The 21,230-nt window shown below is 39.2% G+C and overlaps 2 protein-coding genes and 1 long non-coding RNA gene across 3 annotated transcripts in view; 2 read left to right on the top strand and 1 right to left on the bottom strand.

The window, feature by feature from the left end:
• LOC109856654 (icarapin-like) overlaps nt 1-15,078 on the top strand; it is a 32,635-nt gene extending 17,557 nt beyond the window's left edge. The window contains exons 2-4 of the mRNA XM_020432177.1: nt 2,103-2,183; nt 12,105-12,211; nt 14,053-15,078. Of these exons, the coding sequence (XP_020287766.1) occupies nt 2,103-2,183; nt 12,105-12,211; nt 14,053-14,295 (431 nt within the window). The 3' untranslated portion in view covers nt 14,296-15,078. The remainder of the gene's footprint in view (nt 1-2,102; nt 2,184-12,104; nt 12,212-14,052) is intronic.
• A 353-nt stretch (nt 15,079-15,431) lies between these two features.
• LOC109856655 lies at nt 15,432-16,735 on the bottom strand. The gene is made up of 2 exons (XR_002250407.1): nt 16,294-16,735; nt 15,432-16,200 (listed from the first exon to the last, which is right to left on the bottom strand). It is a non-coding gene; the product is annotated as an uncharacterized LOC109856655 (long non-coding RNA).
• A 703-nt stretch (nt 16,736-17,438) lies between these two features.
• LOC109856680 (solute carrier family 35 member G1) lies at nt 17,439-19,735 on the top strand. Its single transcript, XM_020432222.1, has 2 exons — nt 17,439-17,862; nt 18,076-19,735. Exon 2 carries the CDS (start codon nt 18,078-18,080, stop codon nt 19,119-19,121), a length of 1,044 nt encoding a protein of 347 aa, XP_020287811.1. The 5' UTR covers nt 17,439-17,862; nt 18,076-18,077; the 3' UTR covers nt 19,122-19,735.
• Nucleotides 19,736-21,230: the final 1,495 nt, after the last annotated feature.

Below are 21,230 nucleotides of genomic sequence, written 5' to 3'. Positions count from 1 at the left end.
AAATATTTTTTCATTATATGTGATAATATATTTTACATTGTTATTAGAAATACCTTTATCGCATGTGCGTTAATATATTGCGTATTACGCGTGTTAAACCGCAGAAGCAACCGACTATTGAACACAAATTATGTATGTGTGTGTATGTGTTCATGTATGTTGTTATGTATGTATATGTATATATACATATAAACGCGAACAAAAAATTGCAGAGGCAGTAGATTAAATTTCCGTGTAAAAGCGTACCTTGGTTCAATTACAGCGTAAAAATAGCCACGTCGCAATAATCAACAATATCGGTGAAGTATTAAAGCGCGACCGACGTGATAGACACTGGCTCTCTCGCGCGCGGGCGCGCGCGCGTTTTGCGCGACGGTGAATTGCAACGTAAATAATTAATCGTCACTATTTATCAACGTGGTAATGCATCGCGTGCGCATAAATTCGCAACGTATTATTAATCCCTTACGCGCGATGAAAATTTGCGCTTTTACAATCGATACACATATATAGGTGTGTATATATATATATACATATATGTATATATATACATATATATATATATATATATATATATATGTATATATATATACACACGGGGAACGTTTTATCAATCTCGCGAAATTAACAGTTCTATTCGTGACGCGTATCCGTTTTTCCATGGGAATTAATATCACGTCCGAGAGGAAATCGATTTCTCCGCAAAAGAGAGAGAGAGGACGGAAGAAGGGGAAGGACGTGGAGTACCTTCTTCGTGATTCGTCAAAGTGCTACGTCTCGTCTATCAATCTCGCTCGCCCTGCGTTTTCCGGCTCGTCAGCTTCGCGAATTTTCTCAGGCTGGGGACGGAGTGGGTAAAGAGAGGGGAGAAGTCCGAATGCGTCACTGCGCGTTTCTTGCGTGCGCGGCTGCAGGAGAATAGATTGACTGAAATTGACACCTACGCCGCACCGCGTGTCAATGTGAATTGACGACGACCGAATTGGATAATCGGTGGAAACGCGATCGCAGCCAGCGATTTGTCCCGGAGAGCGGTTATTCGACGTGCTCTTCGCGATTTCTCGTTCAAGCCGACGACGTCGCGTCTCGTGTCACTTTCGCCCTCACTCCGACTTCCCGCGCTTGATTCTTTAACGTGCGTTTTTTATCGAATTTTTTTTAAACTCCCGGTGTTACACGACTACGAACTTTTTACCTCTTCGCCGATGTTCGAAACTATGTAAGTTCTTTTTTTTTTTTTCACTGAGCTTATATATCGCAGAGTTTATTACAGTTACGGAATTTTTGTGTTCTAAAAAAGCAGGCGGTGCGCAGCAACAAAAAAAAACAACGGCGCGAAAATCCGCGAGATTGTCAGACGTAACGCCCGGGTACGAGTCGACAAAATGCGCGGAAAAATTCGCACGCGAAATGTTTACGGCGAGATGTGTGGTTTCGACCCGTCGTCCGGTAATATTCGTTGGAAATCCTTCACGTACAACGCCGCTATCTGGATTGGATGATGTATGAGGTAATTAATGGTTATTCCGCGCCTAATTGCCCGGGCGATTATGACTTTTCCGCGTCCACATCGTTGCCGCGCGCAACGAACAAACACGTGAAGGCGGTTTTAAATTCCACATTCTAAAATAAACTGCGAAATTAATTTGCGCCTATATTCGATTATAAATTTATATAAAAGACCCCGCACCACATGAAGCACAGAATAGAAAATAGGGTGTGGTTTTAACCGGATAAATTACTTTGGTAATTAATACGATAATATGATAACACACAAAATGTTTTGTCCTATTATTGTGTTTAAAATACTGTTGATCGAACATTTGGAAACTTCTAGACGTTAATGTAATTTTGATGAGTTTGAAATAGAAACGATATTAAAAGCATTTTATGTCTCGATTGTAAATAGGACGATGTTTACAAATTGAGGTTTGCAAAACGAAATTGTTTATTTGAGAAAAGTATCAAATATGTATTAGAGCACGAAATTAGTTTGGATGTGAAATAGCTATTTCTAGATATTTAGTTTACAAGAACGTTGATTGTAAAAATAATGCGAAAAATGACTGTTTTTATAATGATCTTTTTTATTGTTGTTGCAGGTGCGCGACGCGATTCTCTCGAGGATGATGATGACTTCGAGGATATGAACTTCGAGTTTGCGATGCCGAGTTTCTTTGCTGGTGCGTAGTAATATATTGTATTGACACAGCTATATATTTCCGATTATCGTAATATAGCGTCCTATTTTCCAATACAGTTCTGTTCTCTTTAGCCGTATTGCTGACTCTCACGGTAATGCATTTTCTAAAATTAAAATCGAATAAGTATATATACGTATTTTATATATCATATATATTTTATATATACATATTCAGGATAAGAGAAATAAGAGAAAAAAACAAAGCAGAAAAGAAGTAATGCTGCAGCAAAAAAGAACAAATCTCATGTTACTTCGTTATAACATTAACACTTTTTTTCCTCTTTTTCTTCCAACACACACGCACATAATTTCGTTCACATTTTCACCGCACGCGCTTTGTGCGAAATGTGACCACCTGCGCGAGTATTAATTTTATTCTTTCCGATATGAAAATAGCATTTGAATACCAAAATGCCAAATGAGAAATCGGAACGCCACTTTTTTTTTTCACGCCGAACGCGAGCGCGAAAATAAAAAATGAAAATCGTGTGTGGCCTGTGGAGTAACGTAACGGCCGTCAAATCGTACGCTAAATGCAGGCGTTAAATGCAAGCCGTTATTTTCATTAGCGCCCATGCGCGTTTCGGCAATTTCGCCAAATCCGCAAACACGTACACGATGTACATACGTATATACGGCGGTGCCGCGGCGAATGTTGGTCTCTGACAGGTGGCGGATCATAGAGGCGTGCGCAAATATCGCGCGCACGCATTGCGCGCGGAAATACACAACGCGCGCATCATACGCGATTGCATCGTCAGTCCCGGTGTTCCGTTTACATGCGGTCTGTCTGAGCGTAACTTCCGTCAGACACACACGCACAGGGACCGGGTTACGGTATTGTTTATGGTGTACCAATTATCACGTTCTCTCTATCATTCGCCTCTTCCTCGCCCTACATCACGTGGGCGAGAGTTCGCCCACGGTCAGACGCGCATCGTTCGCGAACCGAATTCGCGAGTCCAATCAAAACTTCGACAGGTACCGCTCAAAATTCGATCGACCTTCCCGCACGTCTGATATTTTAATTTCCAGCAGTTCTCTATTATGTTTCGCCACGCGCTCAAATAACTTTTCGCAATGTAATAAAAAAAGCTTGTGAATGTTTGTTGCATTGTTCGAATGTCGTTTTTTCGCTCTCAGTGAGTTAGCAGTGTAAACGCGCGGCGTTCGACATGTAAAAGCGTAAACCGGCATTTGTTTCTACATCAAACAATTCTCTATAAAAGTCTATTGTGCGTGAAAAAAAATTATGTGTATAAATAAATGCACGAACATGTAATGTAAAAAAAACACACGAGCGCACTTCATGCGCGATATGGACAAGCACAACTTTGCGGAGAATAAGTCGCTTGTGAATGAAAAAAAAAACAAAAAAAAACAAACAAAACAAACAAAATAACAAGCAATGAATTAAATAATTAATAAAACAATATGGAAAAATGTTTTTTTCATCGGCAAAAGGACGCGCGCGCGCGCGCGAGTATTCCCGTTCCCGTCGTAAACAATAATAATCGCGGCATCAAATACCCGCTTTATAACCGATAGAGAATCCGTGTTGCTGCGTCATGTGTGTATTCTGGGGATTATATCGCGCAGCTTTACGGAAGACAACTTCCGCTCTTCTACGCGCCCCAGGATGATCCACAATCTCCTGTAAGCCAGTTCGACCGCGAGATACGCACGCCGGTCATGTGCTCGATACGCATGTGTGTATTGCACTTACACCCGAACAATAATATCTCGGGGATAATGACTCGCTTGTGCGTGTGTTGACCGCGTGCCAGCAACACACGCCCGTCGCTCTGCGCGGTGTTGTGTGCAACAATTCGAGACTCTGGAAACCATTCGTGCCCGTAGGCCCTTCCGATCTGCCCGACACAATGTATCGCTATTTGGCCATCATCGATAAATGATCGCATTTAAGAGAATCCACGTACGCGGATCTCGGAACGTTATAACGTGATCGGAACGTGCGCGCGCGTTAACGAGACTTTCGCCGGAAATTTACTACGTCGTCGAATTTACGAGCGAGTTATAAAAATTAAAAGCACACGCCGCGGTATGTACATACCTGTATTTGTTTTGTCGCGCGCGAAATGTATAACATTTAAATTGCGACTTGAAGAACGAAATAATAGTCGGAGAAGCGGAATTAAACGGTTTTCGGTTGAAATGTTTGAAAAGTTTTTAGAGCGCGAGGGGATGTGAATATTTGTGTCGGTGCGGAGAGGACGATAAGATAGAATCGAATAAAGTTTTCCGGGTTGAGGTCACGGGTTAAAAAGAGAGGAAAAAAACTGCGCAACATTAAAGGTTTATTTTGTTTCCTCTTCCGGAAGAGTAAACACAAAATAGGACCAATAGAAAATTTTATTCCGACGACATGACGCCTTGACATTTCGGCAGTCACGCGCCGTAAAAATTCACGGTCCAAATTCCGCAGTTTCTCTCTCTCTCTCTCTCTCTTGCAATCGTCTGTACCATTACGTATCGAGTGTGCATTTGGAAAATTTGTTTATCTTGAAACGCGCGCGCGCGCACGCGATCGAGTCGAGCTGCCGACGAGTTACCCGCGCAAACAAAACAACGTCAAAAAAAGTCGTGTGTTTGGTGCGCGATGTATATTTTTGTGCCTTTTTTTTGCCAACCTACTATTTAATGAAATTCTCGTTAAATATTTTCACGCATTTTGCGACGCGAGTTTCATAAATATTTATAAAGTTCAAACAATGCGCCGAATGTGCTTTCGAATGAACGCGAAAGTTTACATGTGTGACGCGCGCGCGAGGCCTGAGAAATTTCGCGCGGCGATTTTCTGCGAGAAAATTACGGCTACTCGAACGCAATTTCCTTAACGCGTACATAAGTGCCACGTTTTCTTATCCCGCCGGAGTATCTCGGAGGGGGGAGGAGGGAGGTAACTATAAACCGGGGCACACGGTTACATCTATCGCACCGTTAACCGATATAATTATAGAATTAGCCGACGAGAAAGAATAACAGGTATATAGTTGCGGCGGTAACAGCAGCAGCGGCGGCATCCTAATGAAAGCAATTACCAGAAAATATCGTTCCAATTAGACCCGGGTTGTGATTAGCGACGCGTTGCGAAAAAGTTACAGATCTCGCTCGGGGGAGAGATATCTCTCGTGTAATAAAACTTTAAAAATTTCCATTTTCGCGTATACGATATAATACGATATATATATATATATATATCTATATAACAGATACAATACATAATGCTGATAGGTGTGTAATATTGATACGAATGACGGTTTGTTTTCGACGGAGCGTCGAAAATTCGGAGCGCCCGCCGACATTCAAAATATTAATCAATCCGGAACGCACGACGTACCTGGATAAAAATTTATGAAACTCGATATAACGCGCACACGAGAAATCGTATTAATTTGGAATTAAAATACGAGATACGCGCGCGCGTAACTCCCCGGCCGAATTTTCTTTCGTTTATATTCATCCTCTTTGAAATCCGTATTTATGTCCGTATATTGTATAAAATATATATACCTATATATATATATATATATATATATATGATATAATGTGTGTGTGTATGGGTGTGCGTATACGTGTGAAACGTGACTATCGCTTGGTGATTTTCGGAATCGGATCGAGAGACAATAACATACAATATTGTGTGTATCGGATTCGTATATCGAAGATAGAACATTGTATTGAGATAACATACATCGTCATCTGTGGCGGACAAGATTTAGAATCGTACGGGTTTTCCGAATCTCTTCTGACCATCCATCACCCGGTCGTATCGTGATTCTTGTGCATTATCAGGTCGCGGAATTCGGCGCGCGTGTCGTCGGTGACAAATATCGGCGTGCATGCACACAGCTTTTTTCTTGCGTGCGAGACGGTAAAAAAACACGCGCGCAACGACGACGACGACGACGACGAAGAAAGGGTGGTCCGATCGATCGGCTTGATTAACGGTGTTATCGCGTGGAATTCGTAACAAGGTGATTCCGACATCCGGCGTGCACACCGGTGAAAAGCTACGCGTGTCGCTCACAACAAAGAATAAAAAATCCGACGACGAGGAACACTGCCCGTGTGTTGATTCAATGGCCTTTCGAAGTAGCGCAGCGGGTAAAGGTCGGCGACGTTAATGCCAACAATAATCTCGCGACGGGAGATGAAGTAACGCGAACGGAGAAAAAAAGAGAGAAAGAGAGTGAGAGAAAGAGAGTGAGAGAGAGAGAGAGAGAGAAAGAGAGATCGCCGTGTGTACACGATCGCTATACGCGAGAGCCCGCATTTGCGTCAACAGCAGACCAAAATAGAAAAAACTATAAATTGCGCTGCGGATATTCTTCTGTTTTGTCGTTATTTTTTTTTTTTTTTTTTTTTTTTTTTTTTTTTTTTTTTTTTTTTTTTTTGTAAAAAGAGACATTCCGTGTGATATACATATATAAGAGCAAATAAGAATACGCGATATAAATAAAATATCGAAGTGAGTATTGGGAATGGCTCGGCAAGAGATAATGTCATTCGAAGTGTTCTCTGAGCGCGGCCGATCGTCCCTTTGTGCGACGGTCCGGCCTTTTGGATAGAAAGAAAAAGTCCTCTTCTCTATCTCGCCACTCTGAAATTTCGCTTGATATTGCAGCGCGCGGCGTGATTAAAGCGCGGCCGAAAATTAAATTTTTCAGGGAAAATTAACAGGTCGCGCAAGAGAATTAATTGGCGCGACTACTCGCGACCTCTGCTATTTTCAAAGAGCCATTCTCTCGTGCCGCCGGGATATTTTGCGAGAGATAGCGGCAATAGATGCGCGCGTAACGCACACACACGCACACACATCGGTACATATACACGCCGCAACCGCGCGCGCGTACATGGCAAATTAATAAATTAATGAATTGATAAATTGATAGATAAATTTGGCGATAATCCTGCGGGATGTAATTTATCGTTGGAATTTATTAGAGGTGAAGCCTCACGTAACGTATTTCACGATTTTTAATTATTTTCGGTGTATCATGCGAGCACGTCGATGTTGAATTTGTTCGGTTGAATTTTGTCGAGTTTCTTTCGAGTGCACTACAAATGTAAAATGTTGTAATTTTGATAAACCGAAACTAACCAAAACAAAAAAACAAAAAAAAAAAACAAAAAATATGTAAAATTAAAAAACTGCTGTTTCGCTCAACGCGGGAGGTTTCGTCGTTGAAAATAGACTCTCGAGCGAGACTCGCAAATCACAAAGGCTCTCCTCGTGGACGAGCTAGAGAAGATAAATTTGCGAACGTGGCGCGTGCATGCGATCTCTTACGTGTGTCTCACATATCAAATTCCACGGGGCGCTCGTGCAGAATGCGGTGCGCAACGAGTAGTTTCAGTAGTATGCCTATTTGCAAGTCGCGACACGCTCAAGTCCCCCCCCGCAACGTCGTCATGGCTTTGATTATATTGCTTTGCTCGATCGACCGAAGCGAGAGTGGATTCGACTGTGACGAGGCCACTTGCCGCTTATGGAGATACGCTAGAATCGAAAGGTCAAAAAATTCGAGCGCAATTTGTTCTCCTTGTGAATGACAAGAAAATTATATGTATATAAATAAATCGTAAGCGCGAAACTCTGCGTACAGAATTATCTCGCGTTTCGAGGGAAAACCTGACGCTGTCGTACAATACGCAGATTGGAAAGTAACGAAATATTGATTGTTTGTAAAGGTCGTAGCGAGAGATCGCGCGTTGCTTCAAGGTCTCGACACACGAGAACGCAAAGTTTATCAGATCACTTTCACCATTGAGAGGATTTTAATGGCGTCGCCCCGATCGTGAGGGGCGTGTTGCCAAAAGTACGAGATTAAAAGAGATAGAAAGAGAAAAAGAGGGACACAGAGAGAAGGTAATCGACCAAAACACACACCAACACACACACATACACACACACAAAATCTTTCTTCCTTTTCGAACTGTCAGCAATATAATACGTAACTCGATGGCTGGAAGCAGCACGAATGGGACGGCAATTTACAGTAATCGTTGATTGCGCGACTCGATGAATCGTTATTCAAATCCGTGCCGTGAGAGGCCGACGGACTGGAAATGGGCCCGCGAGACCGGAAGTTACTGCGAGCGCCTACGGATGCCAATTTCCCGATTATTTCACGAGCTGTTTATTATTTTAGCGACGCGAAATTTAATATCGACCGGCAATGGTTGACCGATTTTGCGTTTTCGAACTTCCGCTAAAAACTTCGAGCCGCATCGCCGTTAACGTCGATACTCATCAAATATAAAACTTTTTTTGGCGCGAGTTTTTTTGGAGATAGCATTTTTGACAATAGTTTTATTAAATTTATTGAAAAGGGAAGGAATTTATTTTGATGAATTTTTTATGCTCGTGTTTGCAAATTCTTTATTTATCCTTGAACCCAATGATAAACGAATAATTCCGAGATCTCGCGAATTGCGACACACGCGTCAACATTTAATTAAAATATTTTGTCACATCGAAATGTAATCGCGTGGAATGTTCTATACTTATTCGTGTTAAACATATGCGAAAATCTATCATCATCCAGTTTCGAAAACCAGTCGGCCTTCTGTCGAAACTCGCGACGGCATTTCGGTGACGAGTTTCTAGAGAACTTCGCCCACTTACGCTACGTACCGTTACGTCGCAAGGTGGCAAGTTATTACTCCGGTTTCACACGGAATTCATTAATAAAAAAATATTATTACTATATTTCCTTGAATATAATTAGAAGATAAATGGCGGATAAATAGAAGACGTCGAAAATAAATTACAAATCAAATTAGCCAAATTACATAACTCTCGACACGCGCGCGCATGCGACACATAAATCATCATAATTGGCATTATGAGATTTTATTCTCTATATTGACATATTACGGCGGTTAACGACCCGCGGCGATTTCGTTTTTGCAAAAATTGGCAAACGCGCGGATTTAAATTCAATGCCTTCATTTTACATCGTTATTAAATGAACATAAAGTTAAATCCGCCTTTTAACTCTCTCTTTCTCTCTCTCTTTTTCTCTTTCTTTCTCACTCTCTCGTATTCGTAAATCGAGAGCGCGGAATTTACATTTTTAAATGTTTTTATCCTAAATTACATAACATTCCCCAGATTTCGTGCAACAAAACTGCGTGTACTTGTTGCTCTGCGAGAGAGCGAGCCACTCTTGAAATCGATATATCGTAATTTTCTTCCCGTCGATTTCTGGCGCGCTCGATAAATCGCGCGCGCACGCCACGCTCTCGCTCCGCATATTCGACGCGCCGAATTTCAAAATAAACGTTTATGAACGGGCCGTTTTTAACAATAACCGGTCGTTTTGTCAGCTAATTAAAATTATCGCTTGTGAAGAGGAGACCGGTAACGCGCCAATTTCAGCGGCATATCCAATAGCTGTTTTCTCCCTCCCTTCCTTCCCCCCGCCTCGTCCTCGCTCATTTCTCGCGTATTGCACATTTTTCTATATGCAAACGAAGCTACCTCGTCGAATAATACGCTGACCGGGCGCGTCCTCATTGAGATTCCACATAGCAATAATCGGCCGATACAGTCGACTATTTTACTCCGGCAACCGCATTGTAAGCGTAATAAAATATGCAAAATTTATCGACACGATCGACGTCCTCTCCCCCAACTCTTTTTCTCTCTCTCTCTCTCTATAATGTATATATATATACATATATATATATGTACATATATATACACACGGCCCATCCGATCGCGACATCATAAATTATCATTACATTTTACGAAGTACTAGGTCGCGCGAGATCAAGCACCATTTTATTTATAACGACTACGTCGTCTTATCGGCGAACCGCGGGAATTGCATAACGACATGCGAGTTGGCGGACATATATAAGAGATATAAATAATCTTGTATATATACATAAACATTTATTCAAAAAAAATTTACATTATATAGAAAGAAAAAAAAATTGATTCGAAAGAAACAGTCGCGACGCTTTCGTTTGAAAAGAGAGGAAAAGAAAATTGCGAAGAATTCATTATTAGATGTGTGTAGAAAATTTAATAATACTAGCGCAACACACAGATGCGTGCTACGCGCACATTATTGTTTTTATTTTCACGTGTAGTATCAGTGAACGCAATTTCACCGCGATGACAGCCAGTATGTACGTACTTACAAATCATATAATACACATTAGAGAGATGTGATAAAATAACTCATGAAAATCAAAATAAAAAAAAAATAATAATAGTGAGAGGGAAGAGTGGAAAAATAACACGTGTGATTAAAGTCACGTGACTGTATTTTAGTCACGTATCATTAAAAACGTGACTAAAAACTAAAGTCACTTGTTGTTTTTCCACTTCTCCCTGTCACGTGTCTTTAAAAACGTGATGAAATTAAAGTCACGTGACAGAGAGAAGAGGAAAAACAATCGATAGAATCGATTGTGATTATTTACACATTGCTTTTTCTGGTAAGAAATTTTTTTACACACACAGAGAAAGAGAGAGAGAGAGAGAGGGAGAGAGAGAAAAAACGCAAAATTTTCCGCCGCCGTTCAAATGAGAGTATCAATCAATGCAGTCGCTTGAATCGTTTAAAGAAACAATTTTAGATCGCAGCGCAAACGCGCGGCCGAGTAAATGGTCCCTGTTTATTACGTTCGTTGCGCTTACTCTCGGAATGCGATTCTCTTGCGACGTGAACGCGGTTCTTTTCGCGAGATCTGAAAAGAGAGACACACGAGCGCATTACTATCCTCATTTGTTGTTTGATGCGTCGTTCGACTCTTGACTGTCGCGGTTCTCTCTCTCTCTGTCTCTCTCTCTCTCTTTCTCCCTTCCTCACTCTCGCTATCTCGCGAATACTTGTGTGCGCCGCGACCTGATTCACGCCGAATCGCAATAAAGCGCTATTGGGTCGTTAAAATGAAACGAAACGGTAACTAGGCGGAAACAACGGCGGAACAGTCGCTAAATTGTACGACGCGAAATACACAGTACGAAAGTCCCTGGCAATCGGGGGAGTGTAGCACTTCGTGCCGCATCAATACTACGCGCGCCGATCTTGTGCACAGCTGCATGTAATGTGATCTTTAACGTGAGGCAAAAGTGTAAAGAACTTATCAAGGAACTTGAAACGCCTGTCGAGTAAACACAAGTACCAGTTGAAATTCGCGCGAGACAACTCGTGCGACATAAGCCGTTGTTTCTTGCAAATTTGAGAACATTAATTATTGAATATAATGTGTCGCGAAAAGAAGATATATATATATATATATATATTTTTTTTTTCCACTCTTTTGTTATAGTTGACACAAATTTCATATCGGTAAAGTAAAAACTCGACTAAGATATATGATTAATTACCGGAACGTATAATTTTGTTCTGTGAGACGGTTATATATACGTACATGTGTGTATCGACCGATAGATAATTGAATTGACGCGAGACCGTTTGACGCAAACTTAATTTCTCCAATCTTTTTTTTCTTCAATATAAATATTATAAATCATCACACTCGCGCGCAGACTCCGAATGCAAACTCGTATACGCTTCATTTGTTGAAATCCAATTTTGTTGTCCACAAACGGGTGCGCTCCTAATAAGCACGTCATCTCCAAACACTTGACAAATATTTTTTTTTTTTTTTTGGTTTTTATTTAAACAGTCGTCAGAGGATTTAAATTTGTGCATTATCAAGCGCACTTTATCGGATCGTTTGTCGCTGACGTTTACAGATAAAATCAAGCGGGACAATTTAAAAATTACATGAAAACATAATTCACACCGGCATTACACACAGATGAGAAAAACGTGTGTCATCATGCATTATACAGTCGCGGGAGACAGAGATCTCTCTTTTTCATTTTTACCTTTTATTATTCTCTTTTCAGAGACTATGAACAAACTCAGACAAAACCTGCTGAATTATTTCTGGAACATGCCCGACGTCACAGACATTAAGATTCCTGAAGGCGCAAACACAACTTCCACCACTAAGGTGAGTAAATCCGAATTCGTAGATGTGATTTTCGGAATCAATTTCTTGTGCATGGTTTTCCAAATTCTCGGGCGTCTAAGTTAATCGGTGAAATTATCGCGTCGCTCGACCCGCTCTCTCCTCGTCCCTCCCGTTGTGTTCTAAAGCGCCAGATTTCGAGCCGTCAAAAGCGAGGGAATTAATTGATGACACCGGTCGCAAAAGAGAGATTGTGTGTGTGTGTGTGTGTGTGTGTATGCAAAGAAAATAACAAGCTGGCTCAGCCAGCTTCAACGCATTCGGAAAATAGAACCGCGAATCGAACAAATTCTGTGCCGACTTTTAAGTTTATAAAGATAGTAGCAGGCTTCTTCCGAAGTGGCTAGACAGCGACAAATTAACGACAAAGGAGCATTGAATTTACGTGTAAAGTTTTATTCGATCGCGCCGCGCTGAAGTGCCGAGGCTTAGTGCAACGTTAAAATAATTCCCGACGACACGCGAGGAAGCGCAGCGTCGCGCCGGACGCGTCGCGAGGATAATGCATCGTCGGCGATCCAAGTATACACGTGTATATACACTTATATGGGTGGATGGTGTGGAACACGACGACGGGACGGACGCGGAGGACGGCACGGGACAGTCTTAACAATGGGCAACCGGCAACGCCAAGTGCGCTGCGATGGCGCGCGATGTTGTACGTGTACGTGTACGTGTACGTGTGTGTATGTGTGTGTGTGTGTGTGTATATGTGTGATCGGATTACTGCATTTCCCGTTGCCGTATTGTTACACGCTCGGAATCTGCGCGACGCCATCGCTCTCTGATATGTAAGTCGCTTAGCGCGCTTAATGCGACTTGCCGCACACACAAAGCGCGAGCAACGGAAGCGGATAACTACTACCCGCGTCGCCGAAAAGTTCGTCGCGCCTCGCGAGAGCTTCGCGGACTCCCTTTTCTCGGACACCGCGTTCTGCATATGCAAAAGCGACCGTCGTTTTGCGAGAATATTCGCACGAGGCGAAGCGAGAGAGGAAGGAGATTGGTCTTTTCCGAGACTATCCACACGTGTCAGAGGAAACTTTTTTTTTTTTTTTTATCCTTCCGCGTTAATTTACAAAATGCTTTTGTCTGTGTGCGCAAAGAGCATTGAATTTTCTTAGATTATTGTTTTAAGTCTTTCTTTTTTACGTAAAACTCATAACAGTTTTTTTTTTTTCGGGATTTTAATAAAAATAACATAAACGCGAAATAAAAACGGTTATACAACGATAGGCGAAGAAGAAGACGTAAGTAAGATTAAAAAACGTGATTCGACGTTTTCCGCGGGAAAATATCGAAAACTTTCTTCGCGCTTTCACGACGCGTAGAAAGTTCACTAAATAGAGCGGGTTCGCATAATTCACGAGGCGTTATATCTCCTTGTTAACAGAGTAAACCGGTGCATTGTATCGTGCGCGGCGTCATGTGTCGAGCGTGAGCGAACTCACGCAGCGGTTGCAAGTTCTTAAATAATAGAGCTTAATTAATTTTGATGACGCGTTTGTCGGTTACGCAGCTGTAAAACGTTTAAGCAATCCATTTGCACGCCTGTCGAGCTCTTTCATGCGTGTGCATATATTATACAATCTGTGAGCGTATCGTTACAGAACGAATTAAATTGTTTGACGTTAAAAAAAAAAAAAAAAAAGTGACCAAATATTTATATCGTAAATCGATTCGTTTGCCTCGAGTCGAGTTTTTCTAACACATATATTTGAAGATCGGATAATTTGTTCTTTGAAATCGAATAAACGTACGATTATTTTTCCGATTATCTTGATTGCCGATTTGAGTCGCGCGTAAAATTCGTCTGATTGCAGATCATTAACGGACACGTGGTGACCATCAACGAGACGACGTACACATCGGGCGACGAGAACGGCGGCGCCGCATTCCGCATTCGCATTATCGACGTGAAGCCGCAGAACGACACCATGTCGATCGGCGGCGGCGGCGGCGACGTCGAGTCGATAACGACGAAATCGGAAACGACAGAGAGCGCCGAGACGATCGAGGAGTTCAACAACGAGATCCCGAAGAACACGGAGACGTTGACTGCTTAAAAAGTTAGCGCACGTTGTCCGAAAAAAACAAGCGATTTGGGAACATATATTTTGTAACATATATATAGTTGTGTTTTTGTTGTTGTTTCCTATCTCACTTCTCGATCGAACGATTGTTTACAACGTTTACCTGATGCGTCTCTCTCCGGAAAAATGTCGCTGGGAAAAATGTAAAAGCCGAGATATATATATATATAGAGTATACACGCGGAAAGATACACGGATACAAATATGAACGGGAAATCTTTAATAGATTTTAATTGTGTAAAATAATTTACGCTCTCTGTTTTAACTGCGAGATTTATTTTTTTTTTTTTTTATTCTGATGCTCTATATCGTTAAACGATTTAATTAATTTTGTATAAAAACTTCTAATTGATTTAAAATTCCTACACTAAGTCAAACGGCAATCAACAGAGTTTAAAGTTTAATTGCGTCTTTATATTTCAAAAGAATTTTAAACTTTGAAATGTAACTTAAAAGGATATATATATGTATGTACACACATACACATACACACACATATATATATATATTTATATATATGTATATACGCGTGTTATATTTTCATCATGTACATCTGTGTATCTTTCTTCCTCTTCACAGGCTAGAGCTCCTTTTATGAAATAGTAAAATCAAGATTGCAGAGAGGTAATTCATAATTAGGTGCATGCGTGTTTTCCGCACATACAGAAATAAATATCTTGCTTATCTCGCGCTCTTTTTAACTGTCGGATGCTGCGCACGAGAACCAAAAAAAAAAAAAAAAATGGTGAGAGCGGCGATACACAAATAAGTCACGTATAGCGTTTTTCTCGTTGAGAGAAGTGTATTTACACACGGAAAAGTCGTTTTATAGAAGTATATATACATATATATCGACTCCACATCTGATTAATTATACAACTTGTCAGTCGCGTCTGTCAAGCGTAATACTTACGTTATTTCAGTCCGTTACGTGCGCGGCTAAATACAAATGTGAGATACGAATGTGAGATTGTAATCGCTGGTTGTGTCATTACATATTCTATATACTATTTTTATATGTATAACGGTACGTGAGGATTTTTTATTTTTTTATTTTTTATCGGTTTTTTAAGTGATTTTAAAAGCAATATTTAATAAATACATGCGGGTTTTTTTTTTTTCTTTCTCTCTCTGCACGTACAGATATTCCCTTGTTAGGTTTTTTCTTCAATAATGTCTTTTTACGGATAGAAGAGACAATAATACGCATTTACGTAACGAAGCACTTGGACGCGAGTAAACGTTGATAAACGATTTACCAGGGTGGGAAAAGGTTTTGCAGAAAAATCCCAACGCGGTGTCGCAAGGTTTTTTTTTTTTAATATATAAATATATAAATTTACTGAAAAGAAGAAACATACGTTCCTGTAGTGTTATGCTGTATTCTCTCATTTAAATATATATATACAATTATATATATATATATATTTCTTATATACCGTAAGAGTCGTAATGTATAAGCTGGTTAGAATTGGTGAATAAAACAGATAATATATATGTAACAATACCTTATATTATTTCCGCGATTATTCCAATTCATCTCTCTCTCTCTCTCTCTCTCTATGAATTTCCAGTCACATTAAAATACTAGTGCGTCATCGCGTTGTTCAGGTTTTAGGCATAATGTACATACACGTACACATCTCTCTACTTACTGTTGGAGCGCATAAACTAAAGTGATTAATTGGCCATTATCATTTAAGCTACTTCACTTTGATGAATTGAATAAAGCGTGATTAAGTTTTAAACACATTTCTGCATCGGTTGATTGAATAATAATCGCGTTCGATATTCGACGATAATTAGCGTATTCATCTTTTGAGTCTATATCGGTCCGCTCCAAATGCGGAATGAACCAACAGACATCGTAGGACAAATCTATCGAGAAAGTCATGACCGATATATCTCATCTCTCGTAGTTATTTGTATAATTGCTAAACGCGAGTAACGCATGCATACAATAACAATTACCTTGGTTTTTTTACGCTGCTCGATTATTTATTTTTATTTTTCACTCCGTAATGTGTGACAAGGTGCGAGACCGGACGAAATCCGCCTGCGATCGAAACGCCATCACGTGACCGACTCGCTTTGAACGCAACTTTACACCAAACCCGTCGGAAACAAGAGTTTCTCTTCATGTAAGATTTGCTGTTATCACGATTACATTCTGTTCAATGAGAGAATATCCTCGGTCTGCGCACAGGAAAAGAAAAGCGAGCAAAAAGAGGATAGCGCGCGGTACACAGCCAATGGCTGTGAAGTGAGAGAATTTTCTGGTAGGGGATATATGCACGCAAACGGACGAGTTTTCGAGCTCCTGGGATATTCTCTCATTGAACAAATTTAGAAGCCGTCAATATCCATTCTTTCGTGTAAATCCGAAAACATACGAAGAATCTTGAGCGCTAAAGCCCGTTCTACATTGACCGCAAGCGCAAACGCAAGATATAGATCTCGTAGAATTGACCAATCACGCTGGTCAATTGGCCGATTTGATCAATACGATTAGTCGATTCTACCAGACCTGTTCCTTGCGTTTGCGCTTGCGATCAATGTAGAACAGGCTTAAGAGACATATAATACCGTTTTTCGATCGGTACGGGTTCAATTAAAGCGTTTAATAATTTGGCAAATAAACCAATTATATTGAATTACCGAACGATCGCTTCAATGTGATTAAATCTGTATCGTTTAAAAAAACGCTATTAATTAAGCATTAAGCATATCAACCAATCATAGGCCATCAATCTTTTAAACTTAGCTTACATTTGAGATGAATGCTTGCCTGTGATTGGTTGATTTTCTTAATGGCGTCTGTGTGTAAAATGCGTCACGCGTAACAAGAAACAACGCGGTAGCCAATCAGCGATTTGCTCTCACGGAAAAGCAGCATATCGATTGGGTCTGCGAGCGCAATAACAAATCAAAAGTCTGTTCATTTCAATTACACCTTATGCACTTTTTTAAAATTTAAATTAAATACACGTATATGTATCTATGTATATATATGTATTTCATGTCAAAAAGAAAAAGAAGTGCAAGTGCAGGAAGTGCAAGTAAACCAAATCCAAGAGGAATGTATTTTTTTGCGTCAATGATCTAAAGGCGCAAAAATGATCAAACTACGGAGACAAGACATAACACATGTATACAAACGGTGAGGTGAGAGAGCCTTTGTTGCTGAGTTTTACTGTCACTTTTTCGACACAATTAGTGTATGTATGCGCGACAGTAATTTTGAAGATGCATTTATGGAAACATAAACGTGTGTTGTTGTACATTAAAATAAGAATAATAAATTCGCAAAGCGATAATTGTCAGTAATTATCGACTCTTGTCGATGGCACGAACTTGACGACCGCTAAATATAACAATTAGCGGCTATAAATATAAAACACACACACACGGGTCTAATGTGCAACAGTATACAGGAAATCAATCGTGAAAATCGCCGATCGTTCTCAGTCTTCCGTCTGGGCGACGTCATGCGATTTCTTGATTACATACAACTTGTTTAATGAGTTACGAGTGTTGCAAGTAAGTGGCAAAATTTTCTCACATTTATATTATGTAGAATTTGAATTGGTTGTATAAAAATAAGGTCACACAAATTAGTTTTTCGAAAAAGTATTACTCTCTTTGTGTCTGTTTCTTTCATGGTTTACTTGGAACTTGACTTTTGAAGTTCATATTTTTCTGTTTTAGATTTGTGTCATGTTTCTTTGACACATGTTATTCTTTTTTTTGCAGATATGCCGGAGCAGGTGGAATTGCAACAGTTAGTTGACGCCGACGTGGAGAATAACACGGCAAATCGTAAGAGAAAATTATCGTCTCTATTGTGTAAATCGTGCCCTTATTTGGGTCTGCTGTTAGCCACACTATCGTCCCTGTTCTTCTCATTATGTAGCGTAATTGTTAAGAGTCTGGTAGAGATAAATCCCACGGAAATGGCGATATTTAGATTTGTGGGTGTGTTGCTGCCAGCAATACCGATTGTGATTTACAAGGGCGAACACCCGTTTCCGAAGGGGCGTAGGTTAATACTTATTTTGAGGAGTTTCATTGGCACAACCGGTCTTATGTTGAGTTTCTATGCGTTCAGACATATGCCGTTGGCTGATGCCTCCGTTATTGTATTCTCCGTTCCTGTGTTTGTAGCAATATTCGCGCGGATATTTCTGAAGGAGCCCTGCGGTCTGTTTAACGTTATCACCGTGTGTCTTACGCTAATCGGCGTGGTACTGATAACGCGACCGCCACTGATTTTCGGCAACATGGTAGAATCTCTTTCAGACGGTCACAACAAGTCGGAGCACGTGGATTTGTGGGGTGCCGTGGCTGCTTTTTCGGCCACTTTGTTCGGAGCGAACGCGTATGTCTTGCTACGCGCGTTAAAGGGTCTCCATTTCTCCGTTATAATGACTAACTTTGGTTCGTTTGCCCTGATACAAACTACGCTTATATCGTGGGCTATCGGCGCTTTGTGTTTGCCACGCTGTGGCACAGACAGACTTTTGGTAGTTGCGCTTGCTTTGTTCAGTTTCGCGGGTCAGATCTTATTGACATTGGCGCTTCAGATGGAGCAAGCCGGTCCGGTGGCCATAGCGAGATCCACGGACATCGTCTTCGCGTTCTTCTGGCAGGTGCTATTCTTTAACGAAATACCGAACCGATACTCCGTGGGGGGCGCTATATTGGTCACAAGTTCAGTTTTGTTAACGGGATTGAGAAAGTGGGCTATCTCGTTGCCCGAAACATCCAACATCAAAAAATCTCTTGGGATCTTAACGTAAATATCTTTTTTTTTTTTCATATAGAGAGAAACAAAGTAAAGAGAGACTAATTAGAATAAATTTACTAAAAAGTGAATAAAAAAAAATGTGCTGAAGAAGCAATTTGTGGATGTTACTAGAAATAATTTTAAATTGTCTTTCAGAATTTGTGAAAGATTTAGATACATATACACGTACGTACACATATTATGTACGTGTATATAAAATATATATCTCAACAAATCTTTTTATATTATTTATTGATAGGAGAATAAGAAAAGCAAAGTAAAGAAATTGTTCAGTCTGCATATCATATTTTTGAATTTTTCGAAATTTAAAAAACTACGTTATATAATATAGTAAGTTTTTATATTATATGTTAAATAAGTTTTTAAAATTGTCGATGACTATATCGCATCCACCAAATATTTTTACATAGACAAAATTCATAAGTTGCCTGATAAGAGACTATCAGTAATAGAGCGATTACGTCAATAATTTTAATACGTTATAAAAATAGACAAAAAGATATGTTTATATTTAAGATGTTATTTAATCTCTTTTGTTACTTACATATTCACAAAATTTTATCAAACAACACAAATAATATATATAAATAATATATAAATTTATAATTACATAATCGAAAGTTTGGAATGTATTTAGAATGTATTGTTTATTTCTGTTATTATACAGAAAAAGAAAGATAGAAAAAGAAAAAACAACATAATATTGTATATATATAATTATATGTATATATACATATATGTATAGGATATATATGTGTATATATATATGTATATTTTCTTTTTAAAATTGAAAGTATTTAAAGTTACTCATTTACTTCTAGTCTAAAAGTCAGTATTATTTACAACTGAATATTTGCAATATATTGTATTGCGATATGCTTTAGTCATCGCATTACGCTGAACACAATCTGTAATCGAAGAGAGAAGAATTAAGTTTTAAATAAAAAATACAAAATATATATTTACAAATTGAAACATTAATTCAATCTTTTATCGTAATATATAAATATAAAGATATATTTTAATCATACATAAAATAATGTGGCTGCTAGTTTAGTTTCTATGAATTATTATTATTTGTTCGATTATATTATACAGCTACGCGCACAATAAAATCGCTCGGTCTCAATTTCCTAAATATAATAGTAATAGTGTAATAGTTTACACTTCTTGTGTAAACGCGCGCACTTCTATTTTTACATTTACGTATTGAAGTTACAAATAAAGAGTGTGTTTATTTTTAATGTGAATGACGATTTTATACACATAAAGAGTTACCATACGCATACTTTACCCTTTTTTTATTTCCATTTGTGCGTGCGCGTGATACGTGTGATATCGTTTTACGATTGCTTATTTATTAAGGTCACAATATATAGCAAAACAATCCTATAATAATAATTTTATTACTTCCAATGTGAATTCTCTAGTGAATCATCAGAATTTTTTCTGAAAAACTATACTACCAACAGAGTTCACTTACGTGAACAAAACTTGCAGCAATATTTCGCGTAATAAAATATAAAAGTATAGATACTAATAAAAATGTATATTCACCCACGTACTGCAGAAAATGCATAAGTCGTACTTATGTGTGTTCTAGAAGATAAATTAATATTTAGCGTCACCTCTTTTACATATTCTTGTATAAACTTTTCTTCTGAGTTTATATATACACACAAGGTTTCTTATATTCGCACAAAACCGCGTCTATACGTTTGTATTTATATATACAAGAAGCATATGTAAGAGCTATTTCAGTGCCTTATTATATTATATCGTCCCTAGAAAAATACTTTTTTTCATGAAAAGAAAGACTTATGCTATTTCTGCATTCATATCCATATATAGGAATATATGGTATCTCGAAGAAAATTTATATTTGTGCAATGTGCAAGTAAAAATTTTATCTTTTCATAAACGCGTAGTTAGATAATAATATGGGAAATTAGGTGTGACGCATGTAATATAGATAATAATGCTTACAGAAGTAGGCACACAAATGCTAAATGAAAATAAACAGATTTTTAGGCGGTTTATTCTATATTATATATATCTCGACTGCGCATAAGATTATGAGACTATAAGTGTATAAGATTTA

The sequence above is a fragment of the Pseudomyrmex gracilis genome, unplaced genomic scaffold (genome assembly GCF_002006095.1).
Source record: "Pseudomyrmex gracilis isolate BER0280 unplaced genomic scaffold, ASM200609v1 scaffold_130, whole genome shotgun sequence".
Taxonomy (NCBI): domain Eukaryota; kingdom Metazoa; phylum Arthropoda; class Insecta; order Hymenoptera; family Formicidae; genus Pseudomyrmex; species Pseudomyrmex gracilis.
The sequence above is the reverse complement of the archived record's forward strand: the minus strand, read 5'-3'. Positions and strand labels throughout refer to the sequence as shown.

Bases quoted from the DNA above. Each gene is read 5' to 3' on its own strand.
- LOC109856680 (XM_020432222.1), top strand. From the start codon at position 18,078: ATGCCGGAGCAGGTGGAATTGCAACAGTTAGTTGACGCCGACGTGGAG.